This window comes from Pungitius pungitius, chromosome 4 (genome assembly GCF_949316345.1).
Source record: "Pungitius pungitius chromosome 4, fPunPun2.1, whole genome shotgun sequence".
Classification (NCBI taxonomy): Eukaryota; Metazoa; Chordata; class Actinopteri; order Perciformes; family Gasterosteidae; genus Pungitius; species Pungitius pungitius.
This window is the reverse complement of record NC_084903.1, coordinates 14,347,095-14,366,141: the sequence shown is the minus strand read 5'-3', so window position 1 is coordinate 14,366,141 and position 19,047 is coordinate 14,347,095. Positions and strand designations below refer to the sequence as shown.

The 19,047-nt window shown below is 40.6% G+C and overlaps 2 protein-coding genes across 2 annotated transcripts; one reads left to right on the top strand and one right to left on the bottom strand.

The window, feature by feature from the left end:
• Positions 1–486: 486 nt before the first annotated feature.
• Positions 487–9,747, bottom strand: LOC119194303 (C-type lectin domain family 18 member A-like). Its single transcript, XM_037448540.2, has 12 exons — positions 9,569–9,747; positions 8,658–8,749; positions 5,899–6,132; positions 5,035–5,132; positions 4,578–4,699; positions 4,336–4,443; positions 4,130–4,222; positions 3,594–3,700; positions 3,348–3,477; positions 3,089–3,185; positions 2,262–2,353; positions 487–669 (listed from the first exon to the last, which is right to left on the bottom strand). The coding sequence occupies exons 1-12, from the start codon at positions 9,690–9,692 to the stop codon at positions 632–634; spliced, it is 1,335 nt and encodes a 444-aa protein (XP_037304437.2). The 5' UTR covers positions 9,693–9,747; the 3' UTR covers positions 487–631.
• A 3,073-nt stretch (positions 9,748–12,820) lies between these two features.
• On the top strand, positions 12,821–18,668 carry LOC119229822 (fibulin-7-like). Its single transcript, XM_037490571.2, has 8 exons — positions 12,821–12,992; positions 14,588–14,747; positions 14,826–14,996; positions 15,654–15,779; positions 16,618–16,803; positions 16,901–17,038; positions 17,230–17,365; positions 17,525–18,668. The coding sequence occupies exons 1-8, from the start codon at positions 12,930–12,932 to the stop codon at positions 17,886–17,888; spliced, it is 1,344 nt and encodes a 447-aa protein (XP_037346468.1). The 5' UTR covers positions 12,821–12,929; the 3' UTR covers positions 17,889–18,668.
• The last annotated feature ends 379 nt before the right edge of the window (positions 18,669–19,047 follow it).

Sequence of the window (19,047 nt, the reverse complement as noted above, 5' to 3'; positions counted from 1 at the left end):
AACATGTCTACATACTACCTCTCATAACGTAACTGCTCTTTTGCATTCTCTATCTTTAGAATGCATCCCCTCCTGTCTTTTTCCCTCTTGATTATTTTGAAGTTAAAGTACTATTTTTGAGTGAGATCATTTAAAAAAAAAGAAAAATATTCTACTTTTAAAGTTTCTCAAAGTCAATCATATCGAGAGTTTGAGATTACAAGATTATCATCAAAATATTATAATCACTGTCTTAGTATGTGAGCATGCTAATATCTGTTAATTCTCATTAGTATTAATTAATTATATAAACACAAAATACAGCAGAAGCTCCTTTTGATGTTATTGTATTTTATAGATTAGAATTTTGACCTGATGATCTCGCTAGATGAAAAGTTATAAAGTAAGAATTCTCTCTCCTTGTTTCACTGAGCGGCCAACAGACTAGAGGACACATGTTTCTGAGAAACATTGAAAAGTTTAATGCCAAATATATGCTATCTCTAACATGTACAGTAAATACAGAAGAACTGAACTGCATAGATCTTTGTACAAAGATTGAAAAACAAGATGTGTACTGAACTTTTAAAACTACCCGCTAAAAGTAACATGTAACATGTACTGCACAGTTAGTTTCCCCCCTTCTCAGAATTCAACTGCTGTCCTCCCACTGGGAAATGTGCTTTGCAGCTGTGAAACACACAAAAACAAGCACACACATTATGGATGTGGGCAGTGCAAAGGTTTACACAATTTTGCATGTTGAGCACAAAAAATATTTGTACAAAAAAACGACGTTAAGAATGTGCATGAATCCCAAATACTCCCTCAATACTAATAATATGTGGCTGTAAGGCCACTATTAATCTAAAACTTGAGATAAGAGACTGACATATTAACAGCATATGGAAACCTGAACGCACACACGAACAAGCACAGACAGCGTGCCGGAGGCTGTGTAACATCCACTTATCATTTTATCACCAATTAACACAACACTGCAATAAAGGCTGGAAATCACTCTGCTGGGCTGGAGAGCTCTGTGTGCTTATAATCAAGTGAATTTATGTATTCCACTCTTTGTTGCATCACTGAAAATGTGCTTTTATTTCGAGAAGAAGTGTTGGAAAATGATCAATCAAAGAATATTGACACATGTTTAGATCGGTTATTAAGCACTACAGTATTTTAATTAGCGGATATAACCCCCCCCCCCCCCCCCCCTCTTAATAAAGATCTTCTAGGCTTGTTTTACACTAACACAAACTACACAGAAAGAAACATCAGGAGGTTGTCAAAAACCAGGTTGCAAAAAGGTCATTCCGGCAATGTTGACCACCCATTCAGAGCAGATCACTCATTCAGCTATAGCTGATCAATACCAGATTACACGGCAACCACTTATAAAGACACACTCAAGTGGGCAAAACTAAACATCTGCCACCCTCTCATTCCTTACGATCAATGTAAGTGGTATGTATGTGTCTAAACACCGCGGGCCTTTGTGGGGCTGATGTATATTGATCGCTCTCAGGCTCTGAGGGGCGAGCACTGAGTGCCATTGATTTAGACTGAGTGCCTCGTTTAAATGTAGGATCACACAGATCTTTCAAGGCTCTGTTCATATAATTAATGGACACGTTGGATAGATATTTTAGACCTCACCCTGCTGTAATTATCAGCCACAGATGATTGTCTGAAAACAGAATGGTGGGTGCTACCATCCAAACAAATAAAAAAAGTTGTAAAACTTTATTTCGTTTATATTTATTCTTTATATAGTGATATTTTTTACTTTGCACAGTGACTCCAATCAATATGTCCACATCACTCTTTACACAGATCTTCAACAGATCGCTGGAGCTGTGTGAAGTCCTCTTAAGCTCCCAATGCTCCACAAGAGATAAAAAAGACGATCTCAAACCACTCAATATTTTTCTCGGGGTGGAAGGACATTAGCGAGAGGACAAGTCACTCTGTCTCGCAGGTCAACCGTGGGACACGCTTCTGCCGTTAAAAATATGTGCATATTCTTCAGAAGCAGGAGTAAACAAGATGCTATCGGTGAACAGGTATTTGGTTTTGTGACAAAAGTGCAAAATTCAAAATTTCCATTACTGCCTGTTTTAAAATGTAACATTTGTAGGGCAACACATTCACTCAAGGTTGGTCACTGCCAGCAGTAAAGCCCACCACATCATATTGGATGGTCATTTGTGCAGAGAAGAGTGCATACCTTTCCTTCAACACTTTCATTCGCCCTTACCCGGATGGAGCCTTACCATGCAGGCAAATGTATCGGTTCTGCGTTTTGCATCGCTGGTCGTTCCAGTTGAAAGCACTTGATGCCTGCAGCTCCACACAGTTTCCAAAGCTGGAGAGAGAGATGAATGTGAGAGTGACTCTGTATGGAAAAGTTGTTCTCTTTATTATACCTTTCTGAAGTTGAAGCGGTAAAATGTTCTACTTTTTCAATCACTTTAAAAAAAATGATTTCTAACGGAATCCTCTAAGGCTTTTGTTTTTTCTACAGTAACTCACAAACACAAATTTTCAAATAACGGCCAAAAGGATTCAGATACAACAAATCAATAATATAAAACAATAGTATTTTATTTCAGCAAGACTACATTAAAAAGTTTGTTATTTAAGTGTTCCAGACTCTTACAATATATGATAGCTGTTTAGATGGATGGATAAAAGAGATGAAGGGCACCAAGGGGACACAGAAAGAGAGAGACATCTAGTGGCCAATGTAGAGACGGCAAGTTCATCTCACTGTCTTTTCGGGGAATTCCGTTTATAAAAAGTGAAATGCATTTGAGTTTACCTTAGTGGATGATCTAATATTAGGCGCTTTTTGTACTGGATTTTATTTCACAGATGAAACAAACACCAAACCACAGAAATCTCTTGCAGTAATAAAGTATACATTGCATATTGTTGGCTGACTGATGAGACAGGTTGAAAAAAGCAATGTCACGGAAAAAAAGTAATTTTCTACCTTTCATATTATCTGTTACATGTTTGTTAAGCTCCACTGCACCTGGCTGTCTGTTTATGATGTAATCCGCAAGAGCTTATGTGTGTTGGTGAATGTGTCTCTTACCCTTGGTTGTCAGGTTGCCCAAAGGCAAAGCTGCTGAATGTAAGCATCTCTCCTGTATCCCAGCGAAAAGAGTCTTTCAGAGGCTTATATGTCAAACCTGTGGAGCAAAAACATTGCTGTTTTATCAACTCAGCATCTCCACAACACCTGGTAGTACATCTGCTCAGATTTAGGCACAGTCTGTTACCTAAACTGGTAGTGCTGTTTGGTGCTAGAAAACATGATGGTATCTCAAAGATTTTCTCAAGAAGGACTGTACCGATCCAGAAGTTTCTTGTCTCAGAGAGAGTGTTGGTGACCTCGATGCTGGACTCGAGCTCGCTGAGGTAAAAAGCCAGGATGTCCTGAACTTTCTGATTGTGGATCTGCACTAGACTACCTCGTCGGTCCTGGTTGTGTTAACAAAAGAACAAAGCCACAGCGCATTCTGAAGGAAATATCTGGTATGACACGATATGACTGGTCTGGTCTCACTATCCGGGGGAAACACACACCTGCCTCTCACCTGACAGCGGCTCTTGGCTCCATAGTAGGTGTCAGTATCCGAAGACACCGCGTAGCAATTGCCATCTATCATCACATCGCAGCAGTGGAAGGGAAACTGCACCTTCTCTGTTGGGACACGAGTCACAAAATACACTAAACGCCAATAGAGTTTTGAAGATTTATAGAAGAAACCAAATCAAGTTACCAAATATACAGTAATTGTGTTGCCCTAAAACAGCTATAAAATATGGATCCACAGAAACAGTCTGTCAATTTACATAGAGCATTAAAGGTTTCAAACTGTACCACTTCTTCTCATTATACTGTGGATCCTATTACTGTTTGATTTTGTCTTTGATGTGACTTCTAATTAATGACTTTGCTGGATCTTTTCCCATATTCCCATCACGTTAACAGACTGTCTTGAGATAAATACAAAATGTAGCAGCAGCCCCAGGAATTTTGTCACAATGTGCGTGCTTTTGAATTGTAAGCCAATTGGTGTCTCACAGTGCAAATTGCTGAGGTTTATAAAAGGAGGCATACTGCACTTACCTGCACACTCAGCACCACCATAGCCAACATCACACAGGCAGGAGCATTCTTCCTCTTTGAAGTGACCGTGCACACACTGCACACTGCACTGTACTGAAAAACGGACACTTGGTACAGTGAGACATGAAAATAGATCGATTTAATTAGGCCTAAGATCAATATGGGTTCTATATCCATACTGCTGCACAAGATGTTGTTAACTGTACCCTGGCAGAGGCGTCCGGTGTGGCTTGGGTCACACATGCACTTGCAGGAGGAAGTGTTAAGACGTCCGTGTTGACCACAGCTCATTCGACACGGATTCCTTGGAATTTCTGATAACAGATGTGCAATGCACACCAAGACAAGCAGACAACATGAGGTACTACATGTATGCATCTTACATCTTGATTGGATTAAACATGCATGGCTAACAATCGCTAAACGTATCAGTGACAGGTGTGCCTACCACATAATCCATCTATGTGGTCCCAGAGTCTAAAGCAGCCGGACATGGAGGAGGTGCAGAGGGAGCAGTATAGACCCGTCTTATAGGGCGTCACCAGTCGACCATTGACCTCCCAGTTCCCCCTGCAGCAACACAAATACTTACTGCAGTACACACATCCTAAAAGACACACAATCACAAAGATGCTGAGGCTGCTTTACCATCTTTATGCTTACAAAGTCCACATTAGACTTGATTTTACAACAATCCTTTTCGGATGATAGGTTTACTTTGAATTTGAATATTTGTACCAAGGATTCCTGTGATTGGAGTACTGACTTACAGTATGAGAATTTCAGTTTTCTACAAAAATACATTTTTTATAATATAATAATATTATTCTTCAGATTTCATCCTTTGCTTTTCTCAGATGAATTCATCAATGAATTACTTTGTGGAAAAAGTCTGTAATTGTTACCCAGGGTAATATGCACAGACAAATATCTGCGATATATCTCCTTTGCCTAGACACAGATGGCTGGCACAGCCCACGTTACTTGAAGTGGCCCAAACCACCTGCACAACGACACAAGATTTAGACACACTGCATCAGCACTTACAGCTTTGTACAGTAAAAGCATGACTGCACACAAGCATGGGTGGAGTTTGTTAGTAGTAATAATAGGGTGGGTATGGGGGGGGGGGTGGTATGACCTGTCAATCATAATTTATGACTGACAGTTTTATGACTCTGTGTGAATTTTTACGACCGGTCACCCCCTCTGATCCAGAGAGAAATCAAACACTAGGGAGCTAGACATTCAGGTGGCCCTAAGACACTAAAGGCCAAAAGCCTTTGTTGGAAGTTTGGGCAGACAGTTAGATGTTATCAGAAGATGTTTCACAGAAGGGTCCCCCACTGATAGACAGTATGAGCAGACCAGAAAATACGTCATTGAGCGATGTATATATGTCCCCAGAAATACACAGAGATACTGGACATATATACACCCCTGCCCTCTGCCCTCATTCACCGCTGGGACCGCTGCTCCTGATTCTGAAGCAGTTTTTTTCTCGCTGCTCGCTAGGAAATCTTTGCAAAATGGATCATGCTCTGCCAGGCTGCATTATAGGAATGTCTACAGACAACGTTGACCATTCATACCATTTAACATACTCTTTGATCTACGCCCTCAACCCCCCCCCCCCACACACACACACACAGCCATACATTTTCACAGAGTCCTAAAACTGTCAGTCATGAATTATGATTGATAGGTCATACCCCCCTCCCCCCCATACCCACCCTATTATTACTACTTTTGTTTCTGCTCGCTTATACCTGTGTATAGTGCTGACAGGTGGCATTCTCCCTACATTGCCCACTCAAGTAGAGAAAGTCTTTCCCTTCATCAAACCAAGAGTGAATGGCGTCAGAAAATGAGGTGGCACCATCGGCAGAGAGGTGTGTGTTCCACCCGACATGGCTGAAAGGCGAGGCGTATTGAGGAGGGGCGTCTATTTCACACGTTGCTGCCCTCGTCTTAGCCAGTGAGGCCAACTTCTCATTCCACACCTGTAGTGACAATAATAAAGCACGTCTTTCACTTTTAACATTGACAGCAAAACTTGTTGAAGGAAAATGACATTTTTGTGTCTGGCAGTTAATTACAAATGAACGGGGAGGTCTACCGTTAACTAGCACACCAATTGTAGTCTGATGATGCAAACATCAAGTTACCATATTTAATTAATTTGATCTGTTTTAAGCTTTGCCTGTCTTTTGAAAATATCTGTTGATAAAATCAAAGGTTATCATCTCATTCTTCATAGTTTGCTGTGTTGGGTTTCATCCAATGCTCAGATTATATACATGATATAAAGCTCTGTGAGATTTGACGATCAATATTATGTCACTAGTCACGTATCTGCTGCCTCATGTACGTCACGAACCATCACAACCTTTGCAAGACTTCAATAAAAGGCATTCTGAAGCTGTTTAATTCCACCCAAAATGAATGATGAATCAATAATGAAAAATATACCATAGTGCATAAATAACAGTTAATTACCCATTTGAATACATATTTATCAGCAGGAAATGTCTATAATTCATTCAATTCTGAAGATATGTTACCGCGGTGTGTTGGACTTGCCACTTTAAATCTAAGTGGAAGGTCATTTTATACTTTGTAGATACTGATTAACACTGGAGGAATGAAAAAGCTATTTGGCGTGAAGGTCATTCCTAACAGTTCACGAGTCATTCTCTCATGCCGCTTAATCCTCTTCAGAGGTCGCGCCCAGTCTTTTAGAGTGCAGTTGGCAACAGGCAGGGAGACAACGTGGGCAAGCTGCTAGTCCATGGCAGGGCCAACAAACTGACAGACACTCATTGTATGCTGCAAATACTCACAAAGTCCCACATTCTCCAAAGCCTTGCAGTGGCTGATTCAAGTAAACCACTGGTTTTCACACAAACTTTCCACAAATCAATCGCTCCACATAAGGTACAAACGCCACATTCAGATACTCCAACTTAATGGAGGGTTGATATCCCTTTGACGGAAAGATGTGGTATTGTACAGTATATTCACATAACTCACAGTGTACATGACTCCTGCAGTCTCCTGCAGTCCAGATATCTGCCAGACAAAGTCGTGGTTCACTCACCCAACAATATTTCCTCTAAGACATTTCACTCCAGGGCATGTCATGTTAAATTTGCTGTGGGATTTTAATCTCTCACTCTGGGATGCATGTGAATTTGTACTATGTTTTATCTACTTTGTGGCACCATCAATAACTTTATCTTACCCCATTGCATGCATTGAAATGGAAGTGGTGGAGCTTGAGAAGATCTGAGCATGGTTAATAAAATACAATCTCACAAAAAGATTTGCATATCAAACGTAAACGGTGAACTTTCATTTCTGTCTCTAAGAGTGACCTCATAATACTTCCTCAAGAGCTGAAAGAAGACGGAGTAAGAAAGGGAGGAGCGTCACTAATTTCTTAATTATTGGTATTTTATCTCACCCTGAAAGCAAAGCCGAAGGGTCTCTATTATAATCACTCCAACACAATCTCACCACAATGCGTACCGGTTCATTTCTCAGTGAAAAAAAACCTCATTCAGATATTCACAAACACAGCCGAGGCCTTGAGCCTTTTAACTTTTATCAGTAAGCTTTTTAATATGCCTCTTCAGCTCAGTAGAGCTTCCTCTGAGGGTTTTCACTGGGAAATAACCTGTAATACCACAGTTGTGAATGCAGAATGATTATCCGCGTCCTCTTTTTCTCATTACTGCCTTATCAGTTTAGAACAGTTCTCTGAGGCTGAAGAGCAGTCAAAGAAAAAGGTGCTGTGGCCTGTACGGGGTGCTTTGAGGATGTAATCTGTGACAAAGTGACAGTTTGCCCTGGCATAAATCTCTTATTAGGCCCAGGGGATATCTCATGCATTGAGACTTTCTTAATCCATCGTTACCTCGCAGAAATAATCACATGCAGACGAGACAGTTATGCAGATAAGGAAGGTTTGCCGCAGCAATAGATTTCGTAAGATAAGGAGAGGATTTACGGTAGTTTGGGTGTTTAGCAGGTGGGGGGGGGGGAATTAAAAAAGTTGCTTCACAATGATCTAACAGTTTGTATCACTTTAACACACCATCTCAACTAAATATGTTCTCCATTTAGAGACTAAGAAATGTAAAATGACATCAGGTTTTCTCCTATTCTGGTGGGAAGAAGTACAATTAATTGGTATAATTTCCCTCACTAGACTACACATAGCTAATTGATTTCTGCTTCATTCTGAATGCCCACACTATCATTCAGCCTGTAGCAAAACACGACAACTATTTCCCAATGTAGGTGGTACCACAGAGGAAGACAGCTCAATAAAAAGCATTTTTCCTTTTGTGTGCAAGAATAATGTTTATTATGAAAATCAAAATGTAGACTGTCTATAATTTAAACTGCCGTAACCTCATATTTAGGTGACAGCAGCATTCATGCAATTCAAACACTCACACGCACAAACAAACACCTGCACACACACAAACACACACACAGAAGGACAATAGATGCCACAAACCATTTTTTGCATGTTTGCTGCCATGGGTTTGACCCGGCTCCGCAGTCTATTGTGCTGTGCAACAATCCTTGAGTGCTCCTTCACTCCGAGTCCTGGAAGAAAAAACAGATACGCTCATTTAGTTACAATGGCCCTACCGTTGTCACCATGACAACGAAAGGCTTTTTTGGCAGGCTGCTTGAGTGTGTGTGGTTGCAGGGCGTATTAGTCCGTCACAGTTTTATTAAACGTTTTATGGTCAGTTGGGTTTTACTGTACAAACAAGTTTCAATCAAATCAACTTTACATATTGGTAGCTCAGGCGTGAATTGTTGAAGATATAAACTACAAATGTCTTACATCGCTTTATTATCATTTAGTTGCATGCTTATAGAGGGTTAAAGTAAATTGTTATTAGGAACTTTGCGATCATGGAGGCCATGCAGAATAAAAACTATATAACTTGAAATTGTCAATATAAGGGAAGATTGTACCATAATGCTCTACTCATCTAATTCTATCAATTGAAAACATATTTCATCCCATAAAGTTTCTAATTGCCAAAAAGCCATCAAAATGGTAATTGTTAAGCTGATGCCAAACTGCTGCATTACAGCAGGCAGTGACAGAGGAGTAGAGCCGCTGGTGCTTTGCCAGGTGGATTTGGACAGCTACGAAAGCCCACTGGAGTCCACAGCTTAAAGGATTGACACTGATGCAAACATAAGAAAACAACTTTCATTTGTAAAACGTATAAAATCGTATTATTCTACACTTCATTCTACACATCATTTCAATTAGAACTCGGAAACATATTATTATTATATTATTATTTAACATTTAAAATGTGTGCTTGTTCGTCGTGACGCACGAGGTCCAGTTAACAGCAGACTACAGTGTCCCTCGTGGCGCGCAGCTTGAGGAGTGTTTACCGGTGATGGTTGACTTCTGGAGCTCCCGCGCGTCTGTGATAATCCGGCTGGCGTGGGTACATGTGGGCAGCAGAGACAAAACAACAAACAGATCCAAACAGCACGACGCGGTTCCGGACCCCATTGTAAACTCCTGAAGTTTCTCCTTTGCGCTCAGTTCCTCTGGCTCCCTGCTCCTCTCCTCCCTCTCTGCATTAGAATAACTGTCACCCGAGGGCTGCAGAGAGCACCCCGCCGAGCTATTGCACTCATTGCACATACTATTTTATTGAGATTACTCCACCGAAGCTTCTTTCTTTGAGATATTCGCGCAAATTTCCAAAAATGTACGTTTCGCTTTACAGGTGGAATCATATCATTCTTATTATTGGTCTCCTAGAACCAAAACAACTTTTCAACGACATTGCCACCGCCTTAAGCCTCTTAATAAGAGATAATCTTGAGAAAAAATGTTTTGAATTGAATTGAATGTTCTTTTAATTACCTTACCACGTTGCAGACAGTGCTGCAAGTATTGAAATATTTCATATGAAATAAAGTGTTGCATTCTAGAGAGTTAAGTCATGATATAAATTATTATATTATTATCACAGATATATTAACAAACCCTTTTTCTGTTTAGGTTGAATATTGACAGTTTGATGTGACAGACAGACAATATCTGCAAAACAAAGCTAAGAGTATGAGGGGCCGTTTAGGACTTAACTACTGAAACACTCTCACACACACTACTGAGACACTCTCACACACACTACTGAAACACTCTCATACACACTACTGAGACACTCTCACACACACTACTGAGACACTCACACACACTACTGAGACACTCAACACTCACACACACTACTGAGACACACTCACACACACTACTGAGACACTCTCACACACACTATTGAGACACTCTCATACACACTACTGAGACACACTCACACACACTATTGATACACTCTCACACACACTACTGAGACACTCTCACACACACTATTGAGACACTCATGCCATCTCACTAGAGTGCGTGAGAGCATCTTACTATACAACATGAGAGCATCTCACTATACAACGTGAGAGCATCTCAGTATACAGTGTGAGAGAATCTCAGTTACACCGGAAGGCGGAAGCAAAGAGCGCTGATTTTGAACAGCGCAATGGCCCAATCATACGCCCTTCCTTCACATGCCTTGAAGTCCGGGCTCGCCCGATTAAGTTCATAAATACTACCATATTCAAGGGACGGAATGTCATTTTAGGACGTTATCAGGCGAGAAATTAGGTGTTTAAGCAACATTTCTGCGGTCGGTTTGTTAACATTCAGCCATCGTAAAAAATTCCATGGAGGATGTCGGAGACGTGAGGTGTAGTTAACGGGACCATTTGATGCCCCCAGCACGGGGCGGTCAGCCTCATTTCACGCCGCAGACAGCAGCCTGTTCTTGGCCAGACTTCTGTGAAATGCTGTAATAATGGAGTAAAATAGAATGAAAATTCATAATGAAAAAAGTATAACAAATTGTTATAATTTTTGTTACTGCCAGTCAGCAAAAACGCTTAATCATCACCATTGAAGTTTGTTTTGAGACACCAAAGTCTATTATTCGGATGAATCAAATGCAAAGTCCTAAACTTGTGTTTAAAACTAACTCAAACCATTGTGGTGTTTTGTCAAAATTCAGCGGAGCATGAGATGATAGAACATTCGTTGGTAGCTGTGAGTTTGCAAAGGTACAGGTTGAAGTTGCATGGGTGTTTGTTTGAACATGGGGACAATGTTTTCCTACCCACCCATTGTGGGGGGCCATGACTCCTGCTTCCCACACTGTGAGATGATTCAGAGTCTGGGGATGGCTGCAAAGAAACAAAATAAACCATTTTTTTCTACCATGTGGACAGAGTGTCTTTCTGTGTCCGTACTGCCCAGTTAGTCTTATCTCTTTGACTTTGCTGCATCAGCAAAGGGACTGTCTGAAGGAACAACAGCTTTGCACACAATCTGTACTGGTGCAGTCAGGCATGGTCATCCACAACCACAGGAACCACTGTAAGCTTGCTACCTGCGTGAATTCAAATCACTTCCCCAGAGCCTTCGCCCCCTCATTACTCTGAATTGCAGTGGTGACAGAAGTCCATCTTCACCATAAATGTTTTCTCTATAGCGTCATTGTTAAGTTGCTATTGTAGTCTGCTTCACACTCACATCTTCAACATTTCATTTAAATTGGTGGATTTTCAACAAAGGGATTTTTTTCTCTAGAATTGACTTTTTTTTACTTCCTCCATAACCAACTGTATTAAAGAAGAACCTGACAAAACAGACATCTTGCAGAGGGAAAGTTTAGAAGTAATTTAAAGCCATATAATATCTTCTTTGAGGGCATTTTCCTTCAGAGATGCACGTTGAATTTTAAAGTAGAGCTGCAGCTCGGGCTAAATTAATTAAATTTGGTGGGTGTATTACATTACATTACATATCATTTAGCTGACGCTTTTATCCAAAGCGACTTACAATTTCAAGTGCAATTTCATCAAATAAGCCATTTTACAACTTGTTATGTGTGCATTTTAAGACAAAGGAATGATTATTTCTATAGATGTATATCATAGTTGTTATCAACCTTCTGCTGTAATTAATATATAAAGGGAGAATACAGATATGTCACCTGTCATCTTTATCCCCTTTTTGATATTCACTCCACTGTCATAATGCTGTCCAGTCCCCATGATCATGATACAGCCATGTCAGGTCAGGCCTTTGGTTCTGTAACCTGGGAAAAATGTGACATATTTGGTTCAGTCCCACTAAACAAAATGGGAATTCACGTGTGAATACATGCTCTACACATACCTGTAGAGAGTACAGCTGGTCTGTGGCTTCTCTCTCGTCACTGTGAGTGAACATTGACTCCATCACAAGTCTCAAATAGCACCTAAATGTACATTGAGCTGACAGATCCTAGTCAGGTGAGTTGAAAAGAGTTGATGTAAAGTAATGAAAATAAAGGTACCACCAAAACATTAAAAATAAGTGATTTTCATCTCACTCACTCCTTTCCAGCTCAGTTTTCTTTCACTTACATATAACCAAGATACAAATCAAGCTGCTCAAAAAGGGAGGAGGTGCACACCGAGTTAGGTAAAGGGATAATAATGTGGCCACATTTTTCTTAAAGTCTCTTTTCCCTGATTGGCTGCTGAATAGTAAACCAACATTCCTCAGCGGTTCTCTGCAGTAGATTTTCCGACTGCCAACTGTGGTCCTTCTCTCACCTGGAGTCTCTGCACGCACTCAGTCCACACTGCCTGCACCTTCTAACCCATTTGAGGACTGATCGCTGACTGCGTGTTGGTTTGGATCATTTCAAACATGATTGCTGCGATTTTCATCACCTTGATGTGTTTCTGCCCGCTCCATCCTACTTTTGGACAGGTGAGTGAACTCAATGACAGGCTAATACGGTTCTAATAAGATGAACTTGACACATGCTCATAAAGATAGTTATGTATGTATTAAACAAATTACAATATGCCTCTTAATAACTATCATGAAAAGCTTTCAAAGCTAGAACTGCTTAAATCTGACTAATCTTTCCCAGCGCAGCTCTTATAGTGCGTGTTCTTGCTTCACATAAAGGAAACAATTTTTGACAAAAGAAAAACCTGAATCCCCTTCAATCTGCATGCAATCTTCAAGATAAAGTTCCCTGAGGCAATGAATGGATGCCCTCAATAAGTATGGATGCTTTGATTCAGTGCAATCCTGCTCAATGTTTCCAAAAATAACCCTCTTTTTTGTGACCGACCCGCTTAAGGCTTTGCATGCTGGTCTTTGTTTGTGCATGTGTGATCCTGAGAGAGATCGCCGTAACTCGTTTTATCTGTGTGAAGTTCATGTTTTATTTCAGTTTTTCTACATGATAATAATCAGATTATTTAATAGTATTGTAGCGTCATCTTGACCTCCAGAACTACGCACCCAGTTCATATGGAGCCATGGGACATTTTTCTTTGCACAAGCAGAAAGAGACCTTTGACAACTACACTATAAACACCAGCAGCCCCTCCCAGCTGACTGAAGCCTCTCCAAACCTTCGTTCTCTCCAAATCAGAAAGGTGTTTTTAGCAAATATTGACTCTTCTTACACAACTCTGGCTGAACGCAAACACTAATTGGCTGTCTGAAAACATGCGTGAGAGGACTGGGCCCGGAGGCGTGGAATGAATCGATGCCACTCCCTCCTCCCTGCCGCCAATTGAAAAGGAGGTTGTAACCGAGGTGATGTTTATGCTGAGGGTTTTTATAGCGAAGACACTGACACCAAACCCTAAACACACCACATCATAAAGAGCAGGTTAGCTGTTGCTGATTTCATAACCTCTCCTAAAATGAGCACATGGCAGTTACACGCTTAATGTAATGATCCTGATGGGGTCATGCATGAGAGCCACATAACAAGAATAGTGAACTTTCAGAGAGCGTTCCTGTGTTTATGACTGAGTTACTGTAACTGGCTTTGAGAGGAGGAGGTCCGTGCTCCCAAATACTTTCATTGGCCAAACACGCTGTGATCCTACTGCATTCAGCCCAGCGTCTGTACTGCAAGTCTTCAAGGGCCCTTTTTCAGCCAACCTGTTTGTTACATGCAGTGGAACTACTTGTTTTTCAAGTTTTACATTAAAGCCATGATTTCATTTCATAGTGTAATGAAGTGGAGGATGTGTGTTACCATAGAACGCTTTTTAGAAATAAGATTTGGTACGTTTTTCAAATAAATTTGTGAATTAATTGAAGGTTCTCTGGCTAACACATCGTATAGTAGCAATAAACTCTGTAATGCTCCTGTGGTTCAGAAGAATGTAGTGTTAACACAGATCATAATCCTCAAAATGAATGAATGAAAGTACTTATGTGGCTACAAAAAAATAGAAAATACAAATTTGACATACTAGTGAATGAATGATGACATTAAAAAAGTTGTCAAATATTAATCAACACTTAATAACATTAGTCTATTTTTGTTCCAGGACTGTCCCAGTAGACAGGAAATACAGGGCTCTCTGAAGCAGGTACAGAAGCTTCTCTCAACACACGAAGCCTCGTACGTGCAGAGTCTTCGCAACTTGAAGAAGAAAATAAATCTGTTGCTGAGCAGTGCTGGGAAGCAGACCACAACATCCATAAACAGTAAGCATACCCCTCACAAAGACAGACTTGTTAATATATGAAATATAGAACTATCTGCCTGTCTGCTATCATCTGAAGGTACCTGCCCGAGGCTGGACGCGCCCATCAATGGGAGGAAACTTGGCAAATCGCACGTCGTGGGCCATGAGGTTCACATCCTGTGTGACCCTGGTTATGAACTCGTGGGATCGGAGAGCAGGGTTTGTCAGGAAGGCTCGATCTGGAGCGGCCAGCTGTCTACTTGCCGAGGTGACGGAGCAGCGCCGTTTATCTTCATCTACCTGGTCTCACTGTGACGGTCACTTTCTCCACTTACCCATCCTTCATCCTGACCATCACTCATCCTGCTATCTGTCCCAATAATCTCTACAACCTCCCCCCCCTTCCTGCTTTATTTTGCCATTCTTATTTCTGTGCTTCATGCAGACCACCAACGTTTTTCGATGTAGAGAAATATATTTAATGTGTGACCCGTGATCATATTTCCTCATTATTTACCCTGGATGTTGACAACATAGTGCAAGAGGAATACAATAGGAATAAAATAACAGCCCAGCATCTACTGCAAGAGGAATAAAATAACATTTTATTTTATTTGTCTTGCACTATGTTGTCATGTTGTCTGGTTGTGCATTGTCAAATTTATTGTCTGACATATTTTGGTGACAAATGTTTCCTAATTCCTGATCCTGATTCTTGATTCAAAGGCTGTTTGATCAACACCAGGTTTTCTACACAACTCATCAGCTCGATTGTTTCCTTATTCACGCTCTAAGATGCATATGCAATGATGTCACGTCCTATTGTTTTCAAGATATTCTGTTGCACATCTTGTTGTTTGTTAGAACAATTACATGTAGCAATGGACTGTCCTGGTAAAACCTCCCGGTCCGTGTATTCCCTCAGACATCAATGAGTGTGCATCGTCTCCGTGCCTGAATGGTGGGACATGTGTGGATGAGGTGAACCAGTTCTCCTGCGTTTGTACCAAAGGCTGGGCCGGAGTTACCTGTCAGAGCCCCGTGCCAACATGTAAGTATAAAGTCGCAGTGCAGTTCAGGTTTGGGCCTCACAGTTGCAACATAATGATACCATAATATTAGCAGATGCGTATTATAATTCAATATAAAAGACAGAGTCCTTTTCTGCACAGCATATTATTAGAGGCTGGTATCAAAATCCTTATTACAAAAACATTCAACCACAGACCAACTGTCTGTTACTCTCTCTCGATACCTTATGAGAGATACTATCTCGGGAATTTTAGACCAGATCACCATGACCTCATGAACCATGGGTTTGTAGTGATGAATCAAGTAGAAACTATATAAAAACTGTATTTTTGTGGCCATCAATATTTGAGAATATGGAAAATGTCTGGTTAGAATATATTGACTCTCTTTTTACAGAAACAACCAAGTATAATAAAAACATTTCAAAGTGATTTCCTTAAAATAGTTAACATATTTTAACAAAAGTGAAAAAAAGTAAACAACAGAAAAAAAGTAGACTCTCAAATAATAATCTCAAATAATTGACATTGCATGCTATATGTAAATAAATGAAAATCAATGTAAATGTAAATCAAGCTGAATAATTTTGACTGCATGCTTGAGTGTAATATATTTCCCTCAAAATTTGAAAAAAAAGATCAAATCAAAAATCACCATCATTGAATTGCATGAATCACATGGATGTTGGAGTTTTGAGGCTTTTTCATGCCGTGCTGTTGAATTTGGACATGGAGATTATCTGCACAATGGATGAAAGCTCTCATATGTGATTACACTGAAAAAGGCAACTTTGGAATAACTTAAAATATTACAGTAGAGAATGAAATCACTGACTATTCATCTTCCCGGTCTTTCAGTCTTTGTCACCATGACAAACACCTCCGCCGCCACCTCCCCAGCCACCGCCGCTGCTTCCTTCCTGCCGGCTGCCACCATGGGGCCTTTTGTTCGTCCATCACGTTGCACCGTAGTTCAGGGGACCACCCACTGCACCTGTGAGCCAGGATACACCATCTCTGGCAGGGACAGCAACACCTGTTCCGGTAGGACTAATACCTCCCCCCGTGACCGTGTGTTTTCCCCATGTGAATTGCTAACTCTGTGTGTGTGTGTGTCTGTGTGTGTGTTCTCCACATTTAGACATAGATGAATGCGAGCTGTTCCATAATGGTCAGGCTGGGAGACTGTGTTTACATGCTTGTGTTAACACACCTGGAGGTTACCGCTGTTCTTGTCCTATTGGATACAATGTGACCCGCGATGGACGCAGCTGTAGAGGTATTTTTTTATTTTTCCATATTTTGATTGGATACCACTTTTAATTTTTTCAAGTTTTCCACTTGAGGGTTATAGAAGTTAAGAATAGTGGGAGAGGAGAGGAGGAATAAATCACCCAATGAACTTGGCTGTGAGACATTCACTTTTCTTGTGTGTGTAAATGTTTTAACTATATTTATATTTTCTCACAGACATTGATGAGTGTGCCACCAGACAAAACAACTGCACCAAGGACCAAATGTGCATCAACACTTACGGTGCTTTCCAGTGTGTCCGCGTTGACTGCCCTAAAATCCCTAATGCGACATATGTCAAGACGTCGCCTATGTGAGCATCCTCAATATTTTCTTTTTTAAAACGGGTTCCCTCCCCACTGTAGAAGTAATAAGCATTTGAATAAGTGTGCGGATGATGTTTTAGACCAAATACAAACTTTGATCTAGGCTCAATCATTAAATTAAACAGCGATTCTGAACCTTTTTTCAGGCGCTGTGAACGTAACCCCTGTCCTGTGGACAACAAGGCATGTTCCCAGACCCCAAACTCCTTCTCCTACCATTACCTGGCTGTTGTGTCCAACCTGTCAGCCCCTCGTGTCATGTTCAGGGTCTCAGCATTACGTCCAATTGGAGATACACTTCGATTCTCCCTGCTGGGGGGAAAGCAAGCTCGGCGCCACTTCACAGTGCAGCGCTCCGACCGTGTGACAGGTCAGCTGATGCTGATGAACCCAGTGCACGGCCCTGCCACACTGGAAGCAGAAGTGGAGATGAGCGAGCTGGAGAGGCGGGTCCAGCTGGGGAGGTACATCACCAAAATCACCATGTTTGTTTCCCAGTATGAGTTTTAGAAAGTGAAGAATGAAAGTAGAAACATGCTTTCAGCACAAAGGTCAAAAACAGAATTATGATTGGGATTCAATTAAGAATTTTGGATGACTGTCTTTACAGTTGCTGCAGCCAAGTCTCAAAGCATTATAACTTTAAAGTGATGGGAGGATAAACACTTGTTTTGAATTCAAAAAATATTTCAGAATATGCGCAAATCTTTTGGTTGGTTTAACTATTAGAGCAGGAGTTTGGTATGGTTGAACATATTTATTTCACATAGAAATGAGTGTGTTACATATCAAAGGTCAATGACGTGATGTAGCTAAATGTGCAGCAGCATTCAACCAGCGTAACTAGGAAATGTAGACAGACCATCTTGAATGAAAGTGTTTTAATGCTGTGTTAACATTTATATTATGTATTCTGGAAATTTAGTCACGCCGTGTGAAGATTTTGTATTTCTCTTCAAGATCATTTTGAATTTAAATATTCTGGTTGTAGTACAACTATAAAACAATCATTAAACAACATTTCTTAAAAAGTTCCTTTTTTAAATTGTAAAATGTCCCCTTCTACAATATGCTGTAAGAAGAATATACATATATATATATATATATATATATATATATATATGTGTGTATGTATGTATACATAAGTATATGTGAACAGTGGTTATTTGGGAAACACTTCCGTTCTCGCTGTATACAGAACATTGCTGTTCAGCAGACAGTCAAAGAGCCACTGTGTTCTGTGTGCATGAACAACTTGAACTTTTGAATGTGAAATAAAGTTCACATGCACCATGCAAGTAAGATGTGTGTGATGATTATTCCTTCATGAAGAGGTGTGCATTTGGAAAAATGGTGGCCTTTTTGCAGAGCTCGATGAAATGTGTCACCTCTGTGACTCCTTTGCGATACACGAACGTCTGACAAAAAGAAACCAACAGAAAAGTGCATCTGTGGATAGCGAGGTTGACTAACAGGATGTCTTCAGTTGCAGAGCAGGCTCCACACTGTGCGGAGACTCACTGAGGACACAGCTGAAGAGGCGGGAGAGCTTTAGCCACAGGATCCTAAAACAAGATTGCATGCTGAGTGAAGAAAAAAGATGCTCAGAGATAGCGAGGCAGACAGAGAGTGACGGCTGAATAGAGAGGGCTGAATAGAAGACGATTCA

Coding starts and splice junctions, on each gene's coding strand:
- LOC119229822 (XM_037490571.2), top strand. CDS start 12,930: ATGATTGCTGCGATTTTCATCACCTTGATGTGTTTCTGCCCGCTCCAT. Junction 12,993..14,587: donor TCCATCCTACTTTTGGACAG/GTGAGTGAACTC, acceptor TTTTTGTTCCAG/GACTGTCCCAGTAGACAGGA. Junction 16,804..16,900: donor GGACAGCAACACCTGTTCCG/GTAGGACTAATA, acceptor CTCCACATTTAG/ACATAGATGAATGCGAGCTG.
- LOC119194303 (XM_037448540.2), bottom strand. CDS start 9,692: ATGGGGTCCGGAACCGCGTCGTGCTGTTTGGATCTGTTTGTTGTTTTG. Junction 6,133..8,657: donor CAGCAAACATGCAAAAAATG/GTTTGTGGCATC, acceptor TTGTCACTACAG/GTGTGGAATGAGAAGTTGGC. Junction 2,354..3,088: donor GGGCAACCTGACAACCAAGG/GTAAGAGACACA, acceptor CTCTCTCTCCAG/CTTTGGAAACTGTGTGGAGC.